At 40.5% G+C, this 21,896-nt stretch overlaps 1 protein-coding gene across 5 annotated transcripts in view; it reads right to left on the bottom strand.

Annotated features, from left to right (window-relative positions):
* The window catches only part of MYO1B (myosin IB), a 165,872-nt gene that overhangs the window by 39,217 nt on the left and 104,759 nt on the right, over positions 1–21,896 (bottom strand). For all 5 annotated transcript variants that reach the window (XM_024563936.4, XM_053918882.1, XM_045198272.2 and 2 more), the window contains exons 8-13: positions 17,471–17,569; positions 16,148–16,251; positions 14,671–14,818; positions 14,283–14,401; positions 8,258–8,344; positions 7,586–7,651 (exon numbers count right to left, since the gene is read on the bottom strand). In XM_024563936.4, the coding sequence (XP_024419704.2) occupies positions 7,586–7,651; positions 8,258–8,344; positions 14,283–14,401; positions 14,671–14,818; positions 16,148–16,251; positions 17,471–17,569 (623 nt within the window). The remainder of the gene's footprint in view (positions 1–7,585; positions 7,652–8,257; positions 8,345–14,282; positions 14,402–14,670; positions 14,819–16,147; positions 16,252–17,470; positions 17,570–21,896) is intronic.

The raw sequence follows: 21,896 nt of genomic DNA, 5'->3' as shown, positions 1-21,896 counted from the left end.
TATAACAAATATAGTATTAGACACAAAGGCATTCCTCAGTACTCAGTTTCACATAAAAATTTTAAAAACCAAGAGCTCTAATCCTCAGAGATTAACAATTTGGATTAGAAGCTGAAGTCAGTCTGGTAGAGGTGCCTTATGATTATGACTATGATTATGATTACTATTATAATCAGTATAAGGACATTTCATATATGAGAAAGTCTGGTTTTCTTGACTTGGTAAAATATATCCTTATTAATGCTAGCTCCACAAACAAAAAACTTATAAATAAAATTAAAACATTAATGGTTTATATGAGCAGATTTTTTTTTTTTAGAAAACAAATTCATGGAATAAATCCTTTCTAGTAATTTAATAAGTCTGTGCCCATGGAGTTATTTTTTTTTAAATATGCTAAATCTTCAAATGGCAACTAATGAGAAGAAGGAAGGGAAGGACAGCTAAGTGTTTTAGACACATTCAGCGGCTATGAACAGCTTAAAGTACACCGCAGGAACAGGACTGTGAAATACGCACAAGCAGACCAGAAACCAGCGGCCAAGCTTCACAACTACAGCACAACTTAAAGAGCAAGTTAGAGCTAAGCTAAATTTTAAAAAATTCCTCTATGAGTTCTATGTTTTGTATCCACACAGTTAATCAATGGCCATTTACTGCAAAATTCACACAGCTGGAAAAGCTAGTAACACAAGAGCATGCAACAAACCATCACTGCAAACAGTTCATACTTACTGCATTCTGGTGCAAAAAGGGACAGATTACACAAAATGCAGTCAGTTCTTAATTTGTAATAAACTGCTAAGAGTAAACACTTCTTGATCATTATTCACTGGTGCTAATGAAAGATTTTACCATTTAGGCAACATTTTTGATTGATATAACACTTTGAATCAAGACACATGTCCAATCAATTCAAAAGACAAGTCCACAATACCTACACACGGTGTCTGAATTGTGGTTCTGCTGGGTGTGACCTCTGCAGGATAAAAATGATTTGATTGAAATAATGACACCATGGGACTTGCTTGAAGTCCTAAGGCTTCAGAATCTAAAGCTTCTAATTCTATTACCAGAGAAAATAAAATGTGTGTGACACACCCACCCAAAGAGTCAGGGACAGAGGCAGTCGGCCAGTCACGAAGAGTGAAGAGGTTCAGCAAGATCCAAAGCACCCCCCCTTGCCCACCACTGCAACCCGCCCCCTGTGCCACACGTGAGTGTGTCTCCACCTCAAACACACACAGGGTGGTGAGGAGAGTGTCCTGGTGATGGCCAAAGAACAAAAACTTGACTCTCTGACCTTATCCTCTTGCTTAAAGAATAAAAACAAAAAGAGAACAGCACAATCACCAAGGCAGAAACCAGCTTATGGTGCTTCCCCACAGAAATATCTCCACATCTGTTGCAAACATACCTCACAGCCTCCAAAACATGCCATGAAGCGCCAGGGCAATCATTATTGCTGAAAATGAAGGCAATCAAATTTCTCGTGATCTAAGTTTAAGTTGTTGACATTTTCCAAATTTGAGGGGGGTCAAGGAGACTTCACAAATCCTTAAAAATAACTTGTAAAAATGTATAATTGGCAGAAAAGTAAGGAACAGCCTGGCAACAGTTTATATAGTTGACACTTGTGCAGGTCTAATGCAGTTTTCATGTACACAGGCATTAAACATCCTCAGGTATTCCCTTTAAAAAAGTTGCGAAACTGGGTCACATGAATAGGATGGCTTCAAAGCAACCTGATATTTGGAAACATTTTTGTGTTTTTAAGAACTGTGGGGGTGGCCTGCAATCGCTGGGCCTGGTGGGCATTCCATCCCACCTGTCAGTCAGTCTCATGAATCAAAGCCTCTGAAGGAGGAAGTGGGCAGGAGCTCACTCCCATGGATGACTCAACTCCCCTCTCTCCAGTTTGCTACTCGTGCTCCATGCATGGAATTTTTCTCCGCTGCTAACCCACACTTATCCCTAAAGATTGAGTGATAAAACTAAAACTGCTGGGAACACCTTCAAACAACTACACCCAGAATTTTCCATTATACAAGCCCCTTGAAAGAAGCTGAGAACGAACCCCACTCCCACTAGATGGCCCCAGGAAACGTACGTAACAGCAAGGTCGCTGGGGCCCCATTCTGTTTTACACTCATTTACCAAGAGCAGGTGAAGGTGGAATTTTCAGAAATATATAGTATAACATTTTCAACTCTAGGGCTTCTTTTAAGAATTCTAGAGTTTGAGTCCACCCTTTCAACATTAAAGAAACAGAAAATCACACTCCCAGGAGAGTGCATAACTAAGGTTACACTCACAAGGTCCAGTTATACACTTTCCACTGGGAATAATTCTTAAAGATGGATCAAAAATATCAGCCTGTTACTACATTTCTATGTTCTCAGTAATAGAGAAGGCTATGATATCTGGTACTATTGAAGGCAGAAATTTACATCTTGTCCTCCTTAGAAACGATAAATACTGAAAGGAAGATGTAACATAAAGGAGACAGCTCTGTCACATCTGTTGTTAGGATGGCGGGCCTGGAAGGATCTTGCAAGTGAATGTCTTGCGTAGGAAATGGGAGAGCAGTTCCAACACAAAGACCCAGACTTACTCAAGCAAAAAGTACTATTAATTACATGTTTCACTGATATTTCTTACAGTTCAACACTCTCATTTGAGGTCAAATTTTGGATATATCAAGTTGGGCAGGGGTTCTATATTTCGCGAACAATGAAATCTCTTGTGTATTATATAAAAGTACGTTTATATAAAAGTGATAAAACTGTGAGTGTAATTACTGTTTTGGAGGACCTGGGCTGTATTACTTCTTTAAAATGTACTGTTGGTCCTCACAAAGATTTAATATATACTGTCCTTTTTAGGCATTTGCAAAATTGAATGACTGGCTAACACTGTAGAAAACTTCCCTTTAAATATAGTATGGCATTTTTCTTCTAGATACATACTCAAATATGGTCAATTTTAAGAAGAACAGCATTAGAGTGCTCTTCTTAAATATTTTAAAATAGGCTTTGATTTAAGAAGTAAAAGCAAGGGTAATAATTGGAACAGAAGGTGTTGTTTATAACCAGAATTAATTTTCTTTTTAAAACAGGTTAGGAAATTAACCCTATAATCATGAAATGAACTTCCCAGGTTACACTGTTGCCCAACTCTCGGATTGTTTCGCTTGGAACCGCCATTGCATGTAGCCTATCACATCCTTACTGTACCTGGGCCACTTTCAGTGAGGTCCTAACAGCAAATGAAAAAGGGATGCCTGATTCAAAACAACTAGCACTTTGTCTGTGTGGAACTAGCTCAACCGTATGAAGAGTGAAATATTTAGCCACTGCTGACCTACTTTGATCTACAGGACACTAAAAATTAATTAATTTCCCCATTAAACTACCTGTCCATTTTAATACCTACCAGACAAGTACTTAGAAAAAAATTGAATCAATTTAGATCGCTCAACACTGCTTTGAATTTAATTTCATTATTTTAAAGAATAGCATTTGTTATTTTACAGAGATGCTATAAATATTTTTCATAGATCAAAGGCCACGGGTTCAGTTATAAGAACATGGGTTCAGTTAAAAGAACACTCAGTTTGGATGTTCCTTCTACACACTTGATTGTGTAGAAAGAATTGGAGTGTCTGAATTATCATCTGTTTCCTTCGCAAAACTGGACTTTTATGTTCTACCAGGGTTTATAGCTGGACTGCTCTCCTCCATGAATTTCAATTCACTTCACCTTATGTTTGGTGTCAATATTGCACTAATCTGTTTTCCAAACTGACCTCAGATCACATGAGGCCAGCGAGGCTGAGCTATTCATTTGCTGGCACTGGAATGTTTGCAGTCAAATCATGTGTCATCATCCCGTGGTTTAATGCATCAGTTTCCCTCTTCTGTTTAGAGAAGGACCAAAGTGAATGAAAGGGTTCCACCAGCTCAGCTGAAAAACGTGTTCGTGGGAACTGTCAGTAGGGCCATGAGGCAGAATTAGAAAAACAGTTTTTCTGGACCTTTACTGTCCAGTTTTTAAAGTGATGCCCAGGGTGTCCTGAACTGCAGCACCTTTCATTCTTGCAGACTATTTGCACTGAACACAGGCAGAATTTTCTCTGTACTCTACCAGTTTATTCTACTCTGGTAGACAAAGATCAGAGACATTTTCATTTTTGCATTGAAATGGATTCTGAGCACTCCTTCCTAAGTCATACTCTGAGCCCTTGTACTTCAGCTTGTGGTATTTTAAAACTCCTTAAATTATCTGGATTTCTAGGGTTCAACCCTATGGGCTTCCTGATGTTCATGTGTTCTAACTTTGCTGAGAATCCAGGAAAATGTAGGATGGCATCTGGAGTATGTATGTGAATACATTACAAGAAAAAAAATCTTTCTAATTCTGTATCAAAGGGCACTTAAAAAATGCCCAATTAAATCTTTATTCTGACTTCCCCCAAACTAAATTTATTTATAAAATAAGTAATAAAATTTTAAAAATCAAGATGTTTGGAAGATTAATCTGAGAAGATTTAGACAGGCAAATAAAAAGAACAATTAATTATAATGAAAAACAAATGTTAATTTTCTCAAGGAACTGGAAAAAAATCAAAACATTTACTGCTAGGAGAAAGAAATTAACTTCTAATGATTTTATGGTCGTGATAAGATTTCCTATAAACATATGACTGGTTGGATTTGGTCTTGACTGAAATTCCTGTTTAAAAGGAATAAAAATGTAACCTGTTTGGTTTTAGGAAGAGTATACATACACAGATCAGGTTTAGGTAAGATGAACTGTAGGCGAGGCTGGACATTGTACAAGGGCATTTCGTGCAGAGGTCAAACAGCAAGAACACCACACTGGTCTGGAATTTACAGTTCACTCTGGAGATTTCTGTTTACACGAGCGGTCGGCCTCAACTCCGCACATGGGAATCAGCTGGGAGCTATACGACACCGCTGCTGGGCCCCGCACCCAGAGAACCCGGTTGACTGGTCTGAGGTGCAGCCTGGACACCTGAATTTTCAAAAGCCGCCTCCCCCACCTCCCAGGTGCTCCCAACGTGCAGCTAGGTTTGAGAACTACTGAACTGGAGTACTCCTCTGAAGAAAGGAGGAAGACCATTTAGAAACAGGCATTTTTATCAACTAAAGCCCCCAGTGTTACCTCAGTGAGAAAAATACTGATATAACTTGCTGAAGTCAACTGTGTTCTGGAAAAAGGGCTTGGAGAGAAACTTGAATTGTAAGTGAAAAATATTCTTAGATTGCTAAAGGGCATTTTGCTCAGTGCCAAGTTACAGGATGTTTCTACCCAGAACATTCAAGATCTGTTCTCATTAAGTCTGTAGCAAACATACTTTTAAAAAGCCACCCCGCTTCCTGATTGGACTCTCGACCAGATAGGATGTGTCCTCAGCCAGCAACAGACCCACCATGTTGGGCCAAAAGAGTAAGCCCCACCCAGGCAAGGAACACTTCTGTCTTGCTCACCACTGGAATCTGGCTCCCAGCAGGCACTAAATAAACACTTGAGAAATGACTCCCTCACGTACCCATGGGCAGAGCTGCTCATGAGGTATAACTCAGTTCCCTGAGTGCTGTGAGGGTCTCTTTTCCCACAGCTGACTAGAGCTCAGCCACAATGGAAGATGAAGCCAAGCCAATGTCCCATCATAATCCTATTATACTATAAGAAAATGTCATGTATTGTGACATGACATCAAGCACCTGCCCGTTAGCTTAAGGATCAAACAAGTCCGATCCTTTTTATTTCTGGCAAAATGAAAACAAAATAAAATCAGTTTCTTTGTTAGAAACATCATTGAAAATATCTTTCTTCTAAGTTTCTAAGTGAGATCTCTGCTTTTACCCTATTCATGGAACCATCGAAATTTAAATCAGCAGTGTGCCAGGTGAGAAATCTTTTCCCTGCCAACTGCAAATAATGGCTTTGACACACTGCCCGCTTGGTGACAGTAACCTGAGGTCTTTCTAGAAAGAAATGAGGTTCAGCACAGTGATTTCTGAGTATATTCAAGTAATTCTGCAGGCTCACAAACCCCCCATTCTTCTCTCTCACCAAAGGACCAGAAGTGTTCCTTTGCAGACTCTACTAAAGGGGCGCCAATAGGGGCAGACGCTGTGCTGAAGAACAGCGTTCTGGATGCAGCACGGGTGACAGCAGCCAGTGCACAGCACGAGTGTGCCACCCTCAGCCACCAGCACACAGATGGACTCGGGGAAGGTGCCCCTGCTGGCCAGGCTCTTGCAGTGATGACACTGGCACAGAATCAGCAGGAGCCAGAGAGTTATCACAACATCTGGATTTTTCCCCTTTATTTCCAGATATTGAGGAGCCTGTGAGCCTGGGGAGGAAAGTGACGGAAAAGACCTATGGGTGACCTTTGATTATTTTATAAGGAAGCCTGGGGTTTAGGTCCTGGGTCTGACACTTGGTCGCCATATCATTTTGGGGGAGTTACTTGACCTTTAGAAGCTCACTGCCTCATCTCTCAAATGGGAATCAACAGCAGCCAATTCTGCTGTGAAAATTACATCAGACAATACACCGAACACTCACCACAGTGCTTGTATAGAGTCGGCCCTAAGTAATTATTTGCTACTAGCTGTTAAGTAGAGAGAATGCACTACCACAAAAATGAATGTTATAAGAAAAAGGCATTTGCTAGAAAGACCTGGTTTAGCTGCAGGGAATGGTTTAATTGTTTTTTTCTGTTATTCTGTGAACCTGATAATTTGGAACATGTAAAATCTTTGGGTGGTCATTCTGGGCAGGGCCTGGTTATTTACAGGAATTCACAAATCATTATTTGTGGGGGAGACTTCAAAAAGGAGACGCTAATCTTCTTGGTATTTTTCTGAGCCAATCTAAAATACCACTCCTACGAGTGAAAATAAGTGTTCAAAAAGTCCTAAAATATCTTCTCAAAGTCAAATTTAACAAGGGGGTAAACAGGAAATTCAAATATAATGTGTTCAAGTAACGTGTAGTAGGCATGGAATCTTTAAAAAATTCGCAACACACTTCAGCAGATATTGTTTCAACCTTTGTGGCAGAATTCATATTGTGAGATCACAGCTGGATGAGACCCAATGAATCATTCTAAGGCAGACCCTCTGACACCCAAAGAGACGAAGTGCCCGGGCCGCCAGGCCATGGCCAGTGGTACTCAGCTGTCCCGATCCTGGCTTTTTTCACAGCAGCATCCTGCCTCACTTTCCCAACAACCCACAAATAAGTTAATGACTGCAGGCATAACGTCCATATACCCTGCTGAAAATTTCCTAGTAAGAATTTTGATTTCTGTGATTTCAAAAGTCAAGTACTAATACAAGAAGTTCTGTTTAAACAGCAGTGTCTCCAGAACGCTGGCTCTTAGCACACAAAATGCATTCAAACGCATATACATTTTGGTACATCCGCACAGAGGTAATTCACAGATTCAAAGTGAAGTTAATTACACTAAACACTGTCTATAGAATATTTAATTTCTAACTGTTCTACACTAATAAAGATAACACAAAAAATAGAAAAAGCTTACCTCAAAAATTTCAAAGCCATAAATGTCCAAAACACCCATGACCTTCTTTCTCACTTTTGTCTGGGCCTGCAAAAGTTTCAAATGGATGGGTTAAATTTAGGCATGAAAAATAACACTAAAAGCATACCAAAGAACATAAACATATATTACAAGTTAATTGGGTTTTATAACCAGAAAAGCTGTAATTTAGGTTTTTAAAAAGTGTCTGCGGTAAGATATTGGTATGGAATCTTTCAGAAATTTTAATAATAGATGACTTATTTAAAGCAGACATCAGCAATGCTTAATTATAAAAAAGGATCACTGAATCCTGTAACAGGTAGAGTCTTTCAGAATCACCTAGCCCAATACCCTCGTTTTACTAAAGAACCTTAGGAGCTAGAGAAGTCTAGCGACCTTTTAGGCAGGGTGTAAAGTTAGCAGATGAGCCACCGCCAGGACTTGGGACACTGAGCCTCAGAATGACTGCAGAGACTTCTTATTCCATTGCCAAACAAAACAGAACCCCCGACAAATTTCAATCCTATACAAGGCAAATTCTTTTCCAGGAACAATCTTTATAAGTAGTAACCGATAATCTGACTATAAAATTAAAACATCTTTTAGCTTAATGTTTATACTCCGAATACCATTTATTACAACTGATTTATTGGGTTATGGAGATCCAGTTACCTTAATGCTTTCATTGATTCGATTTACCAACCACGAAAACAACCTGCTGTAGAGGTTTTTAGCCAGAGCATCACGGGCATAATAAGCCTATTAAAAAAAAAGAACAACTCAATATGCACAACACCACAATGCTTAACTTCAATAAAAGAGGATTTTAAGCTCTTTTATTTCAAATTTCTTCCGAGCCAGGTTTTATTATACTCTGGATGAACAGTCAAGCCATTAAGAGAATTAGGCAAATTGTTTATACCCAGTTACACTTTCTTGCATTTCAGGAAACTAATTCTAAATATTAAAAAAAAAAAAAAGGCTTTCTCCACAGAAATATGCATCTCAGGGTTATGGTCAGAGAAAAATCAGAGACAATTTAGAAGTCCAACAAAAGGGGAACAGTAAAATAATTAAATAAACCCCACTGAAAGAAAAGCTCCACAGTCATAGAACAATCATGATGAATACTAGGTAATGAACGCACTTGTTATGTTCCGTGAAACTGAGAAAATGTATACCTAATACAATGACAACTCTTTTTTTCAACCACCGCACAAAGAAAATTTGAAGGAAAGACATTAAGAAGGTTTCATTTAACCTTTTGAATATTTAAGTCTTTCATAACGAGCAGGATAATAATGTTGAGGGACAATACACTGTATAATAAACGTAAGACCCTTTTATTTGCTTATTTTTTTATTTATTTGAAAGCTGCTCAAAGAGCTGCTTGACAAAGAAGAGGTAGAAGACATATTATGTCTCTATGACCTTGACTGAGAATCCAAAGACTGGAGAACATTAGGTTTGGCCAGGAGAACCTAACGCCCCTACATGTGGGGTACCAACGGCAAGGGCGTGATACCAGTGCTCCTGGGGAGGCCCGGAGGAAAGCCGAGGTTCCGTGGCTGTGCCTCAACACTCTGGCCCCGTGTATGCATTTCACGGTATTTCATAGGAAGTTGGGTATTACCGTTAAAGGAAACCATTACATTTTTATTTTGTGAAGAACACAATTTATAAGGTTACATGGAAATTCTTTTTCCACACTGCTTCCTAATTGAAATGTAACAACTTTAATAATACATTCATATCGCTGGCAACATATTGCAGCTGAAAAAAATAGTGCCTTTTCCCTTCGTCTTACATTTCCGTGCTAGTCCCAAACCTTCCTCCCTAAATCTCAGGGAGCTACTCCAATCTCAGTTAAAAAAATAAAATCTACCTAGAAGTTGGCAAAAATAAATAAAAAAACCCAACTGCACAAAGCTGTGTGTGTGGACAGAGGGCGGGGGGAATTCCATAGCAGAAAATGCATATAAAATGCTAAAACAGAAAAAGCCTACATTTAGATGCACATCCTTTCTCCGACCCGCTTTCTTCTAGTTTTTAATTTCTTTTTTACTATTGGTATTCATTTGTATTTTTTGGTCTCAAACGTTTGTTTTATTTTATTTTTTTCCATCACCATTTATTCTCCCTATACCTTTCTTCCACCTCCACCCACCTCCACCCCACCCCAGCACTCACCACACCATTCATTGTCCATGAGTCCTTTTTGCTCAGTCCCTCCCCCCAACCTCCCTCCTCCCACCCAATAGCTGTCATCCTGCTCTGTCTATGAGTCTGTCTCTACTTTGCTTGTTAGTTCAGTTTGTTCATTAGATACCACATATGCGAGATTATATGGTATTTGTCTTTCTCTAATGGACTTATTTCACTTAGCATAATGTTTTCCAGGTCCATCCATGCTGCTGCAAAGGGTAAAATTTTCTTAAAGACGGTAATTTTAAGTACCTAGAAAGTGCCTGACACATATAAGTCTATAGATGTATTTATATTACACTTTTTAAATTTAATCTTTATTGTATTTTTTCCATTACCATTTGGTCCCCTTATACCCGCTGCCCCCAGCAATCACCACACTGTTGTCCACGTCCATGAGACCTTTTTCTGTTTTGCTCAGCCCTCCACCCCTCTCCTCCCCTCACCCACTAGCTGTCATCCTGCTCTCTCTCCACGTCTGCCCCCATTTTCCTTACTTAGTTTGTTCAATTTTGGAAGTATCCTCTCCTCCTCTATTACTACCTTGTGAGCCTATGTAATTCTTTAAATCTTTCTCTTTTTTTCCTTATAATTTCCAGTTATCCTAAAACATCACATAATCTCAATATTATGTAGTTGTAAACAGGTCCTTTTTCACTGTTATACCATCCAGTTTTTTTAGTTGGCATGCTACCTGCTTCCAACAAACCACCATTTTCATATACAACTGCATAGTGACAACTTATTCTGTAAACTGTTTTAATTAATCCTCTTTGCTCCCTTCAAGCAAATACTTATTCCAGAAATCTCAAACTCAAATGCCTGCAGGGACTGCATGACAGAAATAAACAGGAAGTAGTGGGATTAGCAGGGGCTGGAGGAGGCATTCCAGGTTAAAGGCAGTCAACTTCAAATTCAAAAAGCAAACAATAAATAAATTAATAAATCAAAATAAAAGTAAAAAAACTACCCTCTAGTCAAATAAAATGTGCCTGTTGAACTGTATCTGGCCCCAGTGGCTGCCAATCTGCTACCCAGGACTTCCTGAGTCTGATTCAGGCTACATGATCTTCATGTTAATATCCTCCACAGTAAGTGTGGGACTGTTAGTCTCATTTAAGAATCACTAGGAAGGTGGGTAGAAACAAGGGAACACACCAAGTGTGCTGATTTTGCATCTCAGATTCTCACCGTGTATGAATAGACTGCATTTCTGCAACTGTGTGAAGCTCACTGAGCAAGTCCCAGGTGGAACCTGCTGCAGAAGTGACTCGCATCAGGAGTGGCCCAGGACAGTGGCCCAGACATGGGAGGCAAGGTGGAGACACAGAGATGCACGGACACAGGGCCACCCTCCAGGAGCTTCCAGTGAAGTGGGGGAGAGCAAAGCAACACAAACAAAATGACCAAAGGGCAGTGCCACAATGCAGGAGAAAAAGAAGTGTAGAGAAGGGAGAACCATGGGGCTGCTGTGATCAAGGAGAGCTCCCTGGATGAGGGGGACTATTTGGAGATGCACAGGACTGAGCAGTGACATGTGGGGTATGGGACAAGCAGGAGCAAGGGCACCGGGTAAAAATAAGTATGGCATTTAGAGAACTAGCAGGGAATCAACTGAGATAAGCTGTGTAGGGTCAGCTTACTGAGAGCCTCAGAAGTCAAGGAGAGAGCAGGTGACAGCAGCTGAACGATAACTCTGTCTTTGGTTTCCATTATTTCAGTATTAATCCTCCTATCCGGGCAGAGATCTAAATGCCTTGGGGAAAATGAGGCATGAGGCAATAAAGATGATAACGGGGCCCAAGAATTGAAGCTATGAGGAAAAGTTAATAAAACAAATCACTTCTCACTGGAATCAAAACCTTCTAGGCAATAAGATCAGTAGAAACAAATACTCTGAACCCTACCCTACCTAGGTTAGGAAAAAAAAAAAAAACTTGAATAAGGAGTTGAATAATCAAGGATCTCAAGCCAAATTCTTTTACGCCAAAGGTTACAGGAATGTGGAAAAGTTTAACAGTGATGCAAGGTGACTCAAGCTTATAAAGAAGCACCTGGGCCTTGTTTCGGTAAAGAATGATTCAAAACCAAGAGTAAAACACACAACAAAAACAGATCAAAATATATCCATATATATTTCATATGTGAATATTCCTAAAGGGCTTTTTAAAATAACAAGCTTTTTGTTTTTGTTTTTGATCGTATTTCTATATAACACCCCCCACTCTGGCTATTGAAAACATCTAAATCAGGATGACCTTTATTTAATACAATGGTTCTTAAAATGTGGTTCCTGGAACAGCAGTGTAGTATCATCTCTGAACTGTTAGAAATGCAAATTATGTCCCACCCCACACTTATGAATCAAACAGTCTGGGGACGCGGTCTGCAAACAGTGTTTAACCAGCCCTCCGGTGACGCCAATGCACGCCCGCCCGTGTGTGAGAACTACTGCTACAGGTTCCCTGCTCTCTGACTCCAAACTGAACCTTTCCGGCCATCTGGCTTTGAATTCTCTTCAAATGCTATAGCCAAGCTTGATCAATCCATTTCCTGATATGTACTCCAAACCTGGCTTTTCTCATTGTTTTCCTTCTGGAACATCCTTTCGTCCCTTGTCTATACATCTCAATCCTTCATGACCGGCTCAGACGCCATATCCAGGAAGTCTTCCTTAATCCCTTATATTCTCACTTATGGTCCACATGGGGACTTGTGCTCTTGTGCTGAGCAGGCTCTCAACACATTTTTCTTGATTAAGTAAGTCACTCACCATCTGACTCTGAATTAGGCTGAGTTGGACAGACATGATGGCAGAAGCAATAATTTACAAAAAACATAACAGTTATAGTAGAAAAGTAGAAAAGGATCGTTACAAATCAAACACACATACTTAATTTACATAGTATTTTCCATAGCCAAACAGCTCACCTAAAATAATAAACAAACATTGAAAGAACGCTAAAGACACATAGACATTCTTGTTTAGTAGAAAAGACTAGTTCAGAGCAGCAGAGAGAAAGACTAAATCCGTTCTACTGTCTTACAGATGCTTAAGGCTCCGTACAAGGAGGAGAAGAATACAGTCAACAAAGCAGGCCTGAGTGGGAAAAGCCTCAATCAGTTATTTAATTCTAGCCTAGATCAGCACTGACTGGTGGGAAATGTCTAAGCCGCAGAACAGTTTACATTGAGAGGGGCTCCGGAAGCTGCCTAGGTATATGTGCATGCATCCATTTGTCCATCCATTTAACCTGAACCAAGGGAGAGAAGCAGTAAGAAACTTAGATTTGCATCTTAGACTTTACTGGCCTCACTGTGGCACAATAAGGCAAGCAGGGAGGCCAATTTGGCCACTTGACCATGAGCAGTCTTCTCCCACTGTCTTCTCTAAATCAATAATGGCAACTTATTCTCTAGTTGCTTGGGCCAAAAGGGTTGGGAGTCATCCTTGACTCTTCTCTTCGTCTCCTACCACATAGCAAGTTACCAGCCAATTTTACTGGCTCTGCCTTCAAAATATATCCAGATGTGACCACTTCTCACTTTACTGCTAACACCTGGCTCAAGCCACCTTCATCTCTGGGTTGGCACACAACACCTCATAGCTCCTCAGTGCTATGAATTTAATGTTCGTGTGTCCCCGCCCCCAAATCCACACGCTACAGCCCTAAACCCCAATGTGACGGTAATTGGAGGTGGGGCCCTCAGGAAGAATTAGGCTTAGATGTGGTCACATGAGTGAAGCTCCCATGACAGCACTGGTGCCCTTAAGGGGATGAGACACCATAGCGTGCACCAGCTCACACTCATTCATTCTCTCTCTGTCTGCCACATTAGAAAGACACAGCAAGAAGGTGGCCATCTGTAAACCAGGAAGAGGACCCTTACCAGGAACTCAAATATGCTGGCACCCTGATCTCAAAACATCTAGCCTCCAGAACTGTGAGAAATAAATGTTTTCCATTTAAGCCATCCGATCTGTGGTATACTGTTGTAGCAATCCGAGTTGACTCGGACACCCTGCTCTTACTCCTCCTCCTCCTCCTCCCCTCCACTCTCCACATTGCAGCCAGAACGACCCTTCAGACTACTAGGCAGATCATGCCACCTACACTCAAAACTCTCTACTCATCTCCTACCTCTACCTCGTTCGGCCCCAGCGTCCCCGCCCCCAGCACTGTGGCTCTCCCTTACTCTGCCCTGCTTGTTCCCTTTCTGTGCTGCACTCACAACCTGCTGGCTTGCTGCACAAATTTATGTTCTGGGTGTATTGCCTATTATCTGGCTCTTCCTGCCAAAATTTTAAGCCCCACGAGGGCAGGGATCTCTATTTGTTTAGTTTACTGCTATGCACCCAGTGCCTAGAATGATGCCTAGAATACAGTATGTCAGTTAAGATAACAGCCTGCAAAATACAATTTGTTTCCACTTACATAAAACCATCAAAAACCATTTTAAAACTCACTTCTGGACGTTCTGTGTCACCCACCTGAGCCACATTCAGTGTAGTCGAAACCTTCTCCTGCTTGGCCTCAACTGTTCGGAAACTGAACGCTCGCTCTAGAACGGACTGATCAATGCCAGTCAACTCACAGATTTCCTTCAACTCTGGCAGGGAGAACGGACATGAAAAGTCACTGCAGATGGGCTGCTAACAATCACTTCCAAGGCTTAGGGTGTTCCTTCTAAATCACATTTAACCCAAACAGTATAAAATGTGTAAAATCAAGACTTAAAACTTAGCTGTAATTGTTTCTGCTCACTGTCTCTAGAAAGCTTTTTCAAACCAATCGAAAGCAAGTTTTACTTTCCAGATTAAAACTGGGCAGAAACTCAAAAAAAGTGTATTACACAAAGTTGATTCTCCACTGACTTACCATTTTTATCTTTGATTTTGCTTTCATCTAAACCATTCACTCGAGATTCCGGCTTGAACTCGATGTTCCCCAGTTTCAACACCGCGGCTACCACCTCCAAGACCGACTCGGCCTCATGATCCATGAAACCCACAATCTGCATGGCATTCTGGGGGGAGAAATACCTGATGTCTTTGTTGTTCTTTATGATTATTGTTAATAAATCAAATATCAGATTTGTTTCTGAAACAACAAAACGATGAAGTGTCCCAGAATGAACTGATAGAACACCCACGTGGGGCTTTATCTTGCTCAAGCTGTGGCTCTGGGAGCCCTAGGGTCCTTCATGGGCTGTGGCACAGGTGGGGAGGGGTGTAAGGAGGAAGACGCTAAGAGCTGAGCCTTGGGTCCCCACCCCAGCTTGTGTGTGTACATACAAAAAGATATATGTATTTATACGGGGGTTCTACTGCTAGGAATAAAACCAAACAAAAAGCTCTCATAAACCTCTACAAAAAAGCCTCCTCACTTAGTTTACATATGAGAAAAACTGTGGTTTGCAAAGGTGAAGTTGCAAACCTGATCCAAGGAACTATGGGGTAACAAGGAACATTCATCCACTCACAAATTTTTGAGTGCCAATGATTTGCCAGGCAAAGTACTTACAGAGATGGTCTAGAATCCAAGCCTCAAAACTGTGTCCAGGAATCAACAGGCCTCCTGTGTGAGGCTGTTCACACCATTTAAAAAAAATGACATACTCCAAGAAATGCTTTCTTTTTGAGAACAGCTCAACTTATTTGTTCATCTGCTTATGACTAGGCAACCCAGAATTTCAAACATATGCAAAAGTAGAGAGCGCAGGAAAAGAATCTCAAGTCATTTTCACTCACTCTCGAAGATTAGCTGATGCTAACCTTGTTTCATCCACAATCTGACCTCCTCCCCCTCCTCCCCACCACCACAGCTGTCTCATTGGGAAGTAAGCATCGATTACCATATCATGTCCTAACAGAAGTAATTCTCAAAGTGCCACATAAACACAAAACACACGATATAGAAGAAAATAATTTTTCTAAATGTGAACCATTCTGGTGTATTCATAATTTTTCAAAAACTGTGTAAAAACATAACTTTCTGCCTCATAATAGTTTTGACTTAACATGAGCTAGCACATGTTAAGTCAAATTTTCATACTGGAAAATCAACTATTCAGAATTTCAGTACAACTTTAAAAGTCAAACTCCAAAATAATATAAGAAAGTTCCTTTTTATAAACAGTTAAATTGCGTGCTTCACTAAAGCATGGCCTTCACAAAACTGTATGATTTTGGAGCTCGTAAAAAGATCAAACTAATAAAAATACAATAACTTCTATAATTCTAGAACTTTAGGGAGCATGAGTTACATATTAAAGTAAACTCGCATTTGCTACCGATTCTGAATGAGCAATAAAGGGCTACCCGCTTTAAAGCGCAGTAAAGAGGTTACATCTTACCCTAACAGTTCTGAAATTCGCTGCATCATCCACTCCATTAACTCTGGCAGAGTCCAGACTCAAGTAGTTGTATCTGCTGAAATCCCGCTCGAGCTTAAGTTTATCTGTTAAATCACACACACAAACTGATAAGTTACTCCAATAACTCGAACCATCTTTAATATCTCATTCCTTTGTCCCTTCAGATAAAATGACTTTCATACTGTGTATTAAATCAACAGAATGAAAATTGATGTTTAAATACCAATAATAACATTTTTCTAAAATCACCTCTATCACTGTTGTACATATTTCAACCCCTGCTTTTTTACATTTGTTCTTAATGGGTAGGACCCTCTCCATATTTTTATAATATAAAATAGCTTCAATGTACTATTTTATTATAACACAATGTCTGCCTAGTGATTCCGCCAACACGAGACATTTGGGTTCTTACCAGTTTATAATAACAAATATAGGGCAGTGACAAATGTCTTCATACAAAACATTTTGGGGGTTCTTTCCAATTATTCCTCTGAGAAATGGTCCCCACAGTGGTGTGTCTCAGCAGTTAGGCTCTGACCATTTTATGGCTTATTTTGGGTTACTAATGAGTCCCCAAGGACTATGTCCTTCCTTACATCAGGGAGTGATGTAGTCAGTGCCTGACATCTCAGCCAGTTTTATCCTTTTTAATAATTTCCCCTAATGGATGTACAGTGAACACTTCAGAGTTGTTTTAACATCACTTGTTGCTTACTAGTGAGTGTGATTTTTCCCCAGGTGTTGTCAGCTTGCCAAAGCTCTTCTTGTCTGGACTATTTGTTTAAATCTTTTCATCACTTGGCTGCTGCTATTCGATTCTATATTTATGCACTTATATTAATTCTCTAAAATATCCAAAGGTGATATTTTTAACTCTAGTATCAATTGCAAATGTCTTCTCACTATTTTTAAATCTTCGATGAACAATTTTTTAAATAACGGAATGGATCCACTGCTCCCTGCTGATTTCCTCTCCCCAATTGGAATAATTATATTCTTCCATTTTATTTTATTTTTTTACTTTCTACTTAGCCCCTCCCCCAATACACAGATAGCTCTTTTAGTAAACCGTATGGGACAGAGGACACGGTGCCTGGGGGTGCCTGGGGGAAGTACAGGGACATGAATCAAACAAATGCTGGGGTGTAATCACACCAATCACACTGTGTTCTTCACGTCAGCCAGAGTCAGGGAAAATTTTTAAGAAGGAAGGGGAAAAGCATATGGGACACTTTTAAAAAGAATGCTGCGGAAAATGCTATGACAGTTAAAAATGAATACACAGAGACAAGGACTTACTGAGGAGCTCTTCAGAGGCACCAGACAGCAGCTGATAGAACACATGGAAGTTTCTTTCACCCCTTGGCTGCTTAACAACTCGAGATTTCTCTAAAAGATCTAAAGAGGAAAAGAACCAAATCATAGTGCAGTATTAATTTTGCTCTTAAATCCACCGTGTTTCTCTTTTTCCTCTTTCTTTTTCTGTTTTATATTAATGAAGTGGTAACAGAAGCCACATTTTCAACTCTACCTTCAGGAGGAAGCTCAACTCTAACTAAAACCACCAAATTAAACAAACCAAGGTCTTTTTAAACAACAGTGAACGTGCAAAATAAGTTCAACACTACATTCAACTACATGATTAAATACAATGTAGTTTTATACTGATAGTCTCTTAATTTTATATAATCTCTGATGACATTAAATTCTTCAAAATGCAGCATTACAAATCAAATCAAGCAATGAAACATAGCTTTACAAATCCACTAGGTAATTGTGATAATAAATAAGTTAATATTTTTGAGAACTTACTATGTGTTTTATAGACTTAACTCACTGAATCCTCCTCACTGTTTATAAGGTGCTATTTAACAGGTGAAAAAACGGGTGGTGCCATCAGAAACCAGGCCATGGGACCCAAGTGCAGCCCCATCTTCTATCCGCACGCCCTGCTACCTGGGATAAGCGAAGCAGCTTGTCGTGGTATCCTGAAGTCTTAGAGAATGCGTGGTTCTCATTTAGTGGAACTCCGTGTTATTTGACAGTATACGCACATCAATTCCAGATAATTTTTCAACCCATAAATTTGAAAGTTTTCAAACTTTCACCCAGAAAGTGAGAGAGGGGGAAGGAAAGAGAGTTGAGGGGAGGGAAAGGTAAGAAGAAAAAAGAGAAAAGAATAAGAGAAAGAAAAAAAAAAAGAAAGCTCAGCTGACCAGAAAGGAGCCATTGCAGCAGGCAGTGTATAGGAGACGGCAGAGCGCAATGGCAGAGCATGTTCCCGCCTGGAGTCCTGCTTGTCACTGACCAGTGACCCAAAAGCCAGTCTGGCTTCTCCGGCACAGGCCACATGTAGTCACAAAATTCTGAATTAGCGATCCCATTATTCAGGGCTGACTTTAGAGAACAAACACATTGGATTTCCAGTCAGACTAAAATCTGAACGTTATCCAAAAAATACATCAGGGAAAAGAGATGTGCAGTTTCTCCGGAAATGGTCATTGAACTTCTCAATTTGCATTTCTGGAATCCACGCCAGCACGTGATGGGAGCTGAGGCAGAGTTCAAGTATAGATGTGATGAATGCGAAGTCCTAGGGACTCCATGAGGTCCTTTGTAAGAATGGAGACAGGTTGCAAGGAAACAAAATTAAACTGACTAAAAGAGAAATAAGTATGTAAATATAAGAATTATAAGGAACAGGATGCTGTGGGGTTTTTTAATTTTCATCTCCAGTTCTCATTTGCCCTGGATCACGGCCAGTGCCCTCAAATAATGAAGACTTGCTACTTAGCAAAAAGAAAGAAAACAGAAATTGAAAGCACATGTGAGACAAAATTTAGAAAAGTGAGATTACGTAACATTCATCAGCTCGAAGGACTGGCTATTTCAAACAATTAGCAGGTAGATACCGACATGCAGAACCGATGACAGAATAAGCAGGTAAGGATAAAAGTGCAGTTTGATTTTACTTATCACATGGCCCAGCGCACATGAGGTCCTAAGAGCACGAGCAGAGTTTTACAAGAGAGAACCCACAGGCATGGGTAGGTTCTTCATTGAGAAGCCAATCCTTATAGAAAAGTCCTCAAGCCTAGAAGAAAGTAACTTGATTACATGAAAAATACAAACAAGTGCTACAGTTTACTTCACCCATTCACACACAAATTCCTTCAATCGACTCACTCACTGCTCACCCAGGACTGACCGCAACATGAAGACCTCCTTCCTCTTGGCCTGCAAGAGTCCCACATGCTATTGCTCCTGCCTCCCAAACCAACAGCAGCAGTTCTCTCCAAGGCAGCAGTTCTCTCCAAGGCGGGATGCCAAGGCATTTGGAGAGAGCACGAGGGGCGCAGGGAGGGCTAAGTGACCAGGCGGCCTTCACCTGTCAGAGTCCACAAGCCCCAGGCTGTTCTTGGGGTGCTAAGAACCCTACTAGGCCTCACAAGGATTAGCCCTCCTACCAGTGACACCTTAAGAACAATAACAAACAAGCCACTTATCCAATCACATTCCAACAAGTCAACTGTGGCAGTTCAAGACACAAAATAGCACCTTCAAAGCACCACGTGACGGGGCCACACTGTGCACCACCACCACACTGGCCAACCTGGTGTGTGGCACTCTTTGAACAAACGCTCGTAGGCAATGGAGAGTTTAGTGATGGCAATGGCTTTAAGATTCAGCAGATAAGAGCCACCAAGTTAAAGAATGATATGCCCTTGTGCAGAGTGTGGAAAGGAATATGGACCGATGTACTTCTTGAACCACTCACACTGATATGATCAGTGATCGTTATCATATTCAAATATGAAACGCAATGCAATGTGTGTTTAAAAGGAAGGGTGCAAAGGGGAAGCAGAAAGGAGCTTTCACTGACCTTCCTCTGTGCATTCGGTGCTTTGCAGTTCTTATCATACTCCACCCTGAATACCTCCTCTGAAGCTGGTTTTATAATCCCTATTTCGTAGATGAGAAAACGAGGCCCACGCCCCACTGTTACTAAGTGACAGAGCCAGAATTGGACACTTTAGGTAGTGAAGGTATTGTGCTTATTATGTTCCTTATAATTTTCCCATGAAAGGAATAAAAACTCCATAAATATGTGAAAATGTGTACTTCCCATAAACGATAAGACTTCATCTAAGCAACTCAATCACACAGTCGAAGCAGTTGAAGGTTTGAGCACCTAAAAGGCTTGTTCTACCACTCCAGAGCCTCTATCCTTATGGCTTTTCGCATAACTGACAAGCTTCTAGGTAGAAAAGCAACGACAGAAAATGTCTGCCCAAACTAATTCGCTGATGCTTAAAACCGTGCCCTACTCTACTTAATGTGCAGGCACCAACATAACCTACGAACATGAAGCCATGTCAAGTAGTTACTCAAAGCACAGAGCACAAATTCAATTGCCTATAAAGGAAGTAAGCCAAAATCGAAGGAATTAAGTCAAACCGAAACACTAGCACGGCCTTCTCTTTCACTTTAGATATTCCTGCCACCACTGATGGATCCTGCGCTCAATCTCGTGCAGAGGAGTGCAAGACACATCCAACACCTAGCAGAGGAAGGAGTATAAAGTCTTCATGTGTAGGTGCCCCTCCGTATCTGTGGGGTGTTGGTTTCAGGACCCCACGGATGCCCAAATCCAGAGGCTCACATCCCTTACATATGGTGTGATACAAAGCATGCAGTCAGTCCCATATATCAGCGAACCCCCAACTTGGAAATGAAAATACTGTTTTCTATCCATGGGTGGTTGGTTCCGTGGATGCGGAATTTGCAGGTACAGTGGGTTGCATTCCAATGCAGCCATATTCCCCTCTTAAGATATATGTCTAAGTTAAATTTGAAATAAATGTAAGTTTTAAGGGAAGAGGTAAAGCTATTAAGCCACACTAAAGAGGTAAAATGAATGGGTGGAGACAGAAAATGTCTGGGATTAGAACTTCCCCACCTACCCCACCAGGCCGCTGCCATCTGACTATGTATTCACAGAGCCAGGCCATCTTAGGGGTCTTCTTAGTTTTGACTAAGTACCAGCTAGTCCACAACACACACAAGATATGAAAAAAGTAAAATGTCCATGTCTGCACCTGCTGAGAAGGGAGTCTGTTAACAGGCAAAAGAATAAAAGGATAAGAAGGGGTTTGGAAGGAATAAAAGAAAACACATTAGTGTGGAATATAACAGTAAAAGATTAGCTAGTATGACCAAAGTTTCTTTATTTTAGCAAAATCTTCCTTCCTGAAAAAAAGAAATAATCCAAGTTTTTGATTAAGACTTTAGAACTTATATGTGGAATCTAACGAATAAAATGGAACGGAGGCATGGATACATGGACAGACTGACAGATCTCAGAGGGGAGGGCGGTGGGGGGCACTGGATGAGAGAAGGTGGAGGGATTAGCTGAAGAACATACATGCAGACCCCACAGACACAGACACAGACACCAGTGTGGGGATGGCCAGACGGAAGTGGGGGCCGGGGCTGAGTAGAGGTAGGCCAAGAGGGGGAGGGGGGGAATGGGGGACGTCTGTAATAGTGTCAACAATTTTTTAAAAACCTTACCCTTAATCTTTCTAAAGTTTAATTACTTGATGTAGACTTAAAAATTTGCAGTTATTCTTATGCCTAAGTATGACCATGAGAAAAATTTCAAATGGGCAAATGCTCCATAGAATATACCTTGAGATAAAAGCGATTTAATCATCATTATTGT

Source organism: Desmodus rotundus, chromosome 2 (genome assembly GCF_022682495.2).
Source record: "Desmodus rotundus isolate HL8 chromosome 2, HLdesRot8A.1, whole genome shotgun sequence".
In the NCBI taxonomy this organism is placed as follows: Eukaryota; Metazoa; Chordata; class Mammalia; order Chiroptera; family Phyllostomidae; genus Desmodus; species Desmodus rotundus.
Note: the sequence above shows the minus strand (reverse complement) of the source record. Positions and strands in the feature narration are given on the sequence as shown.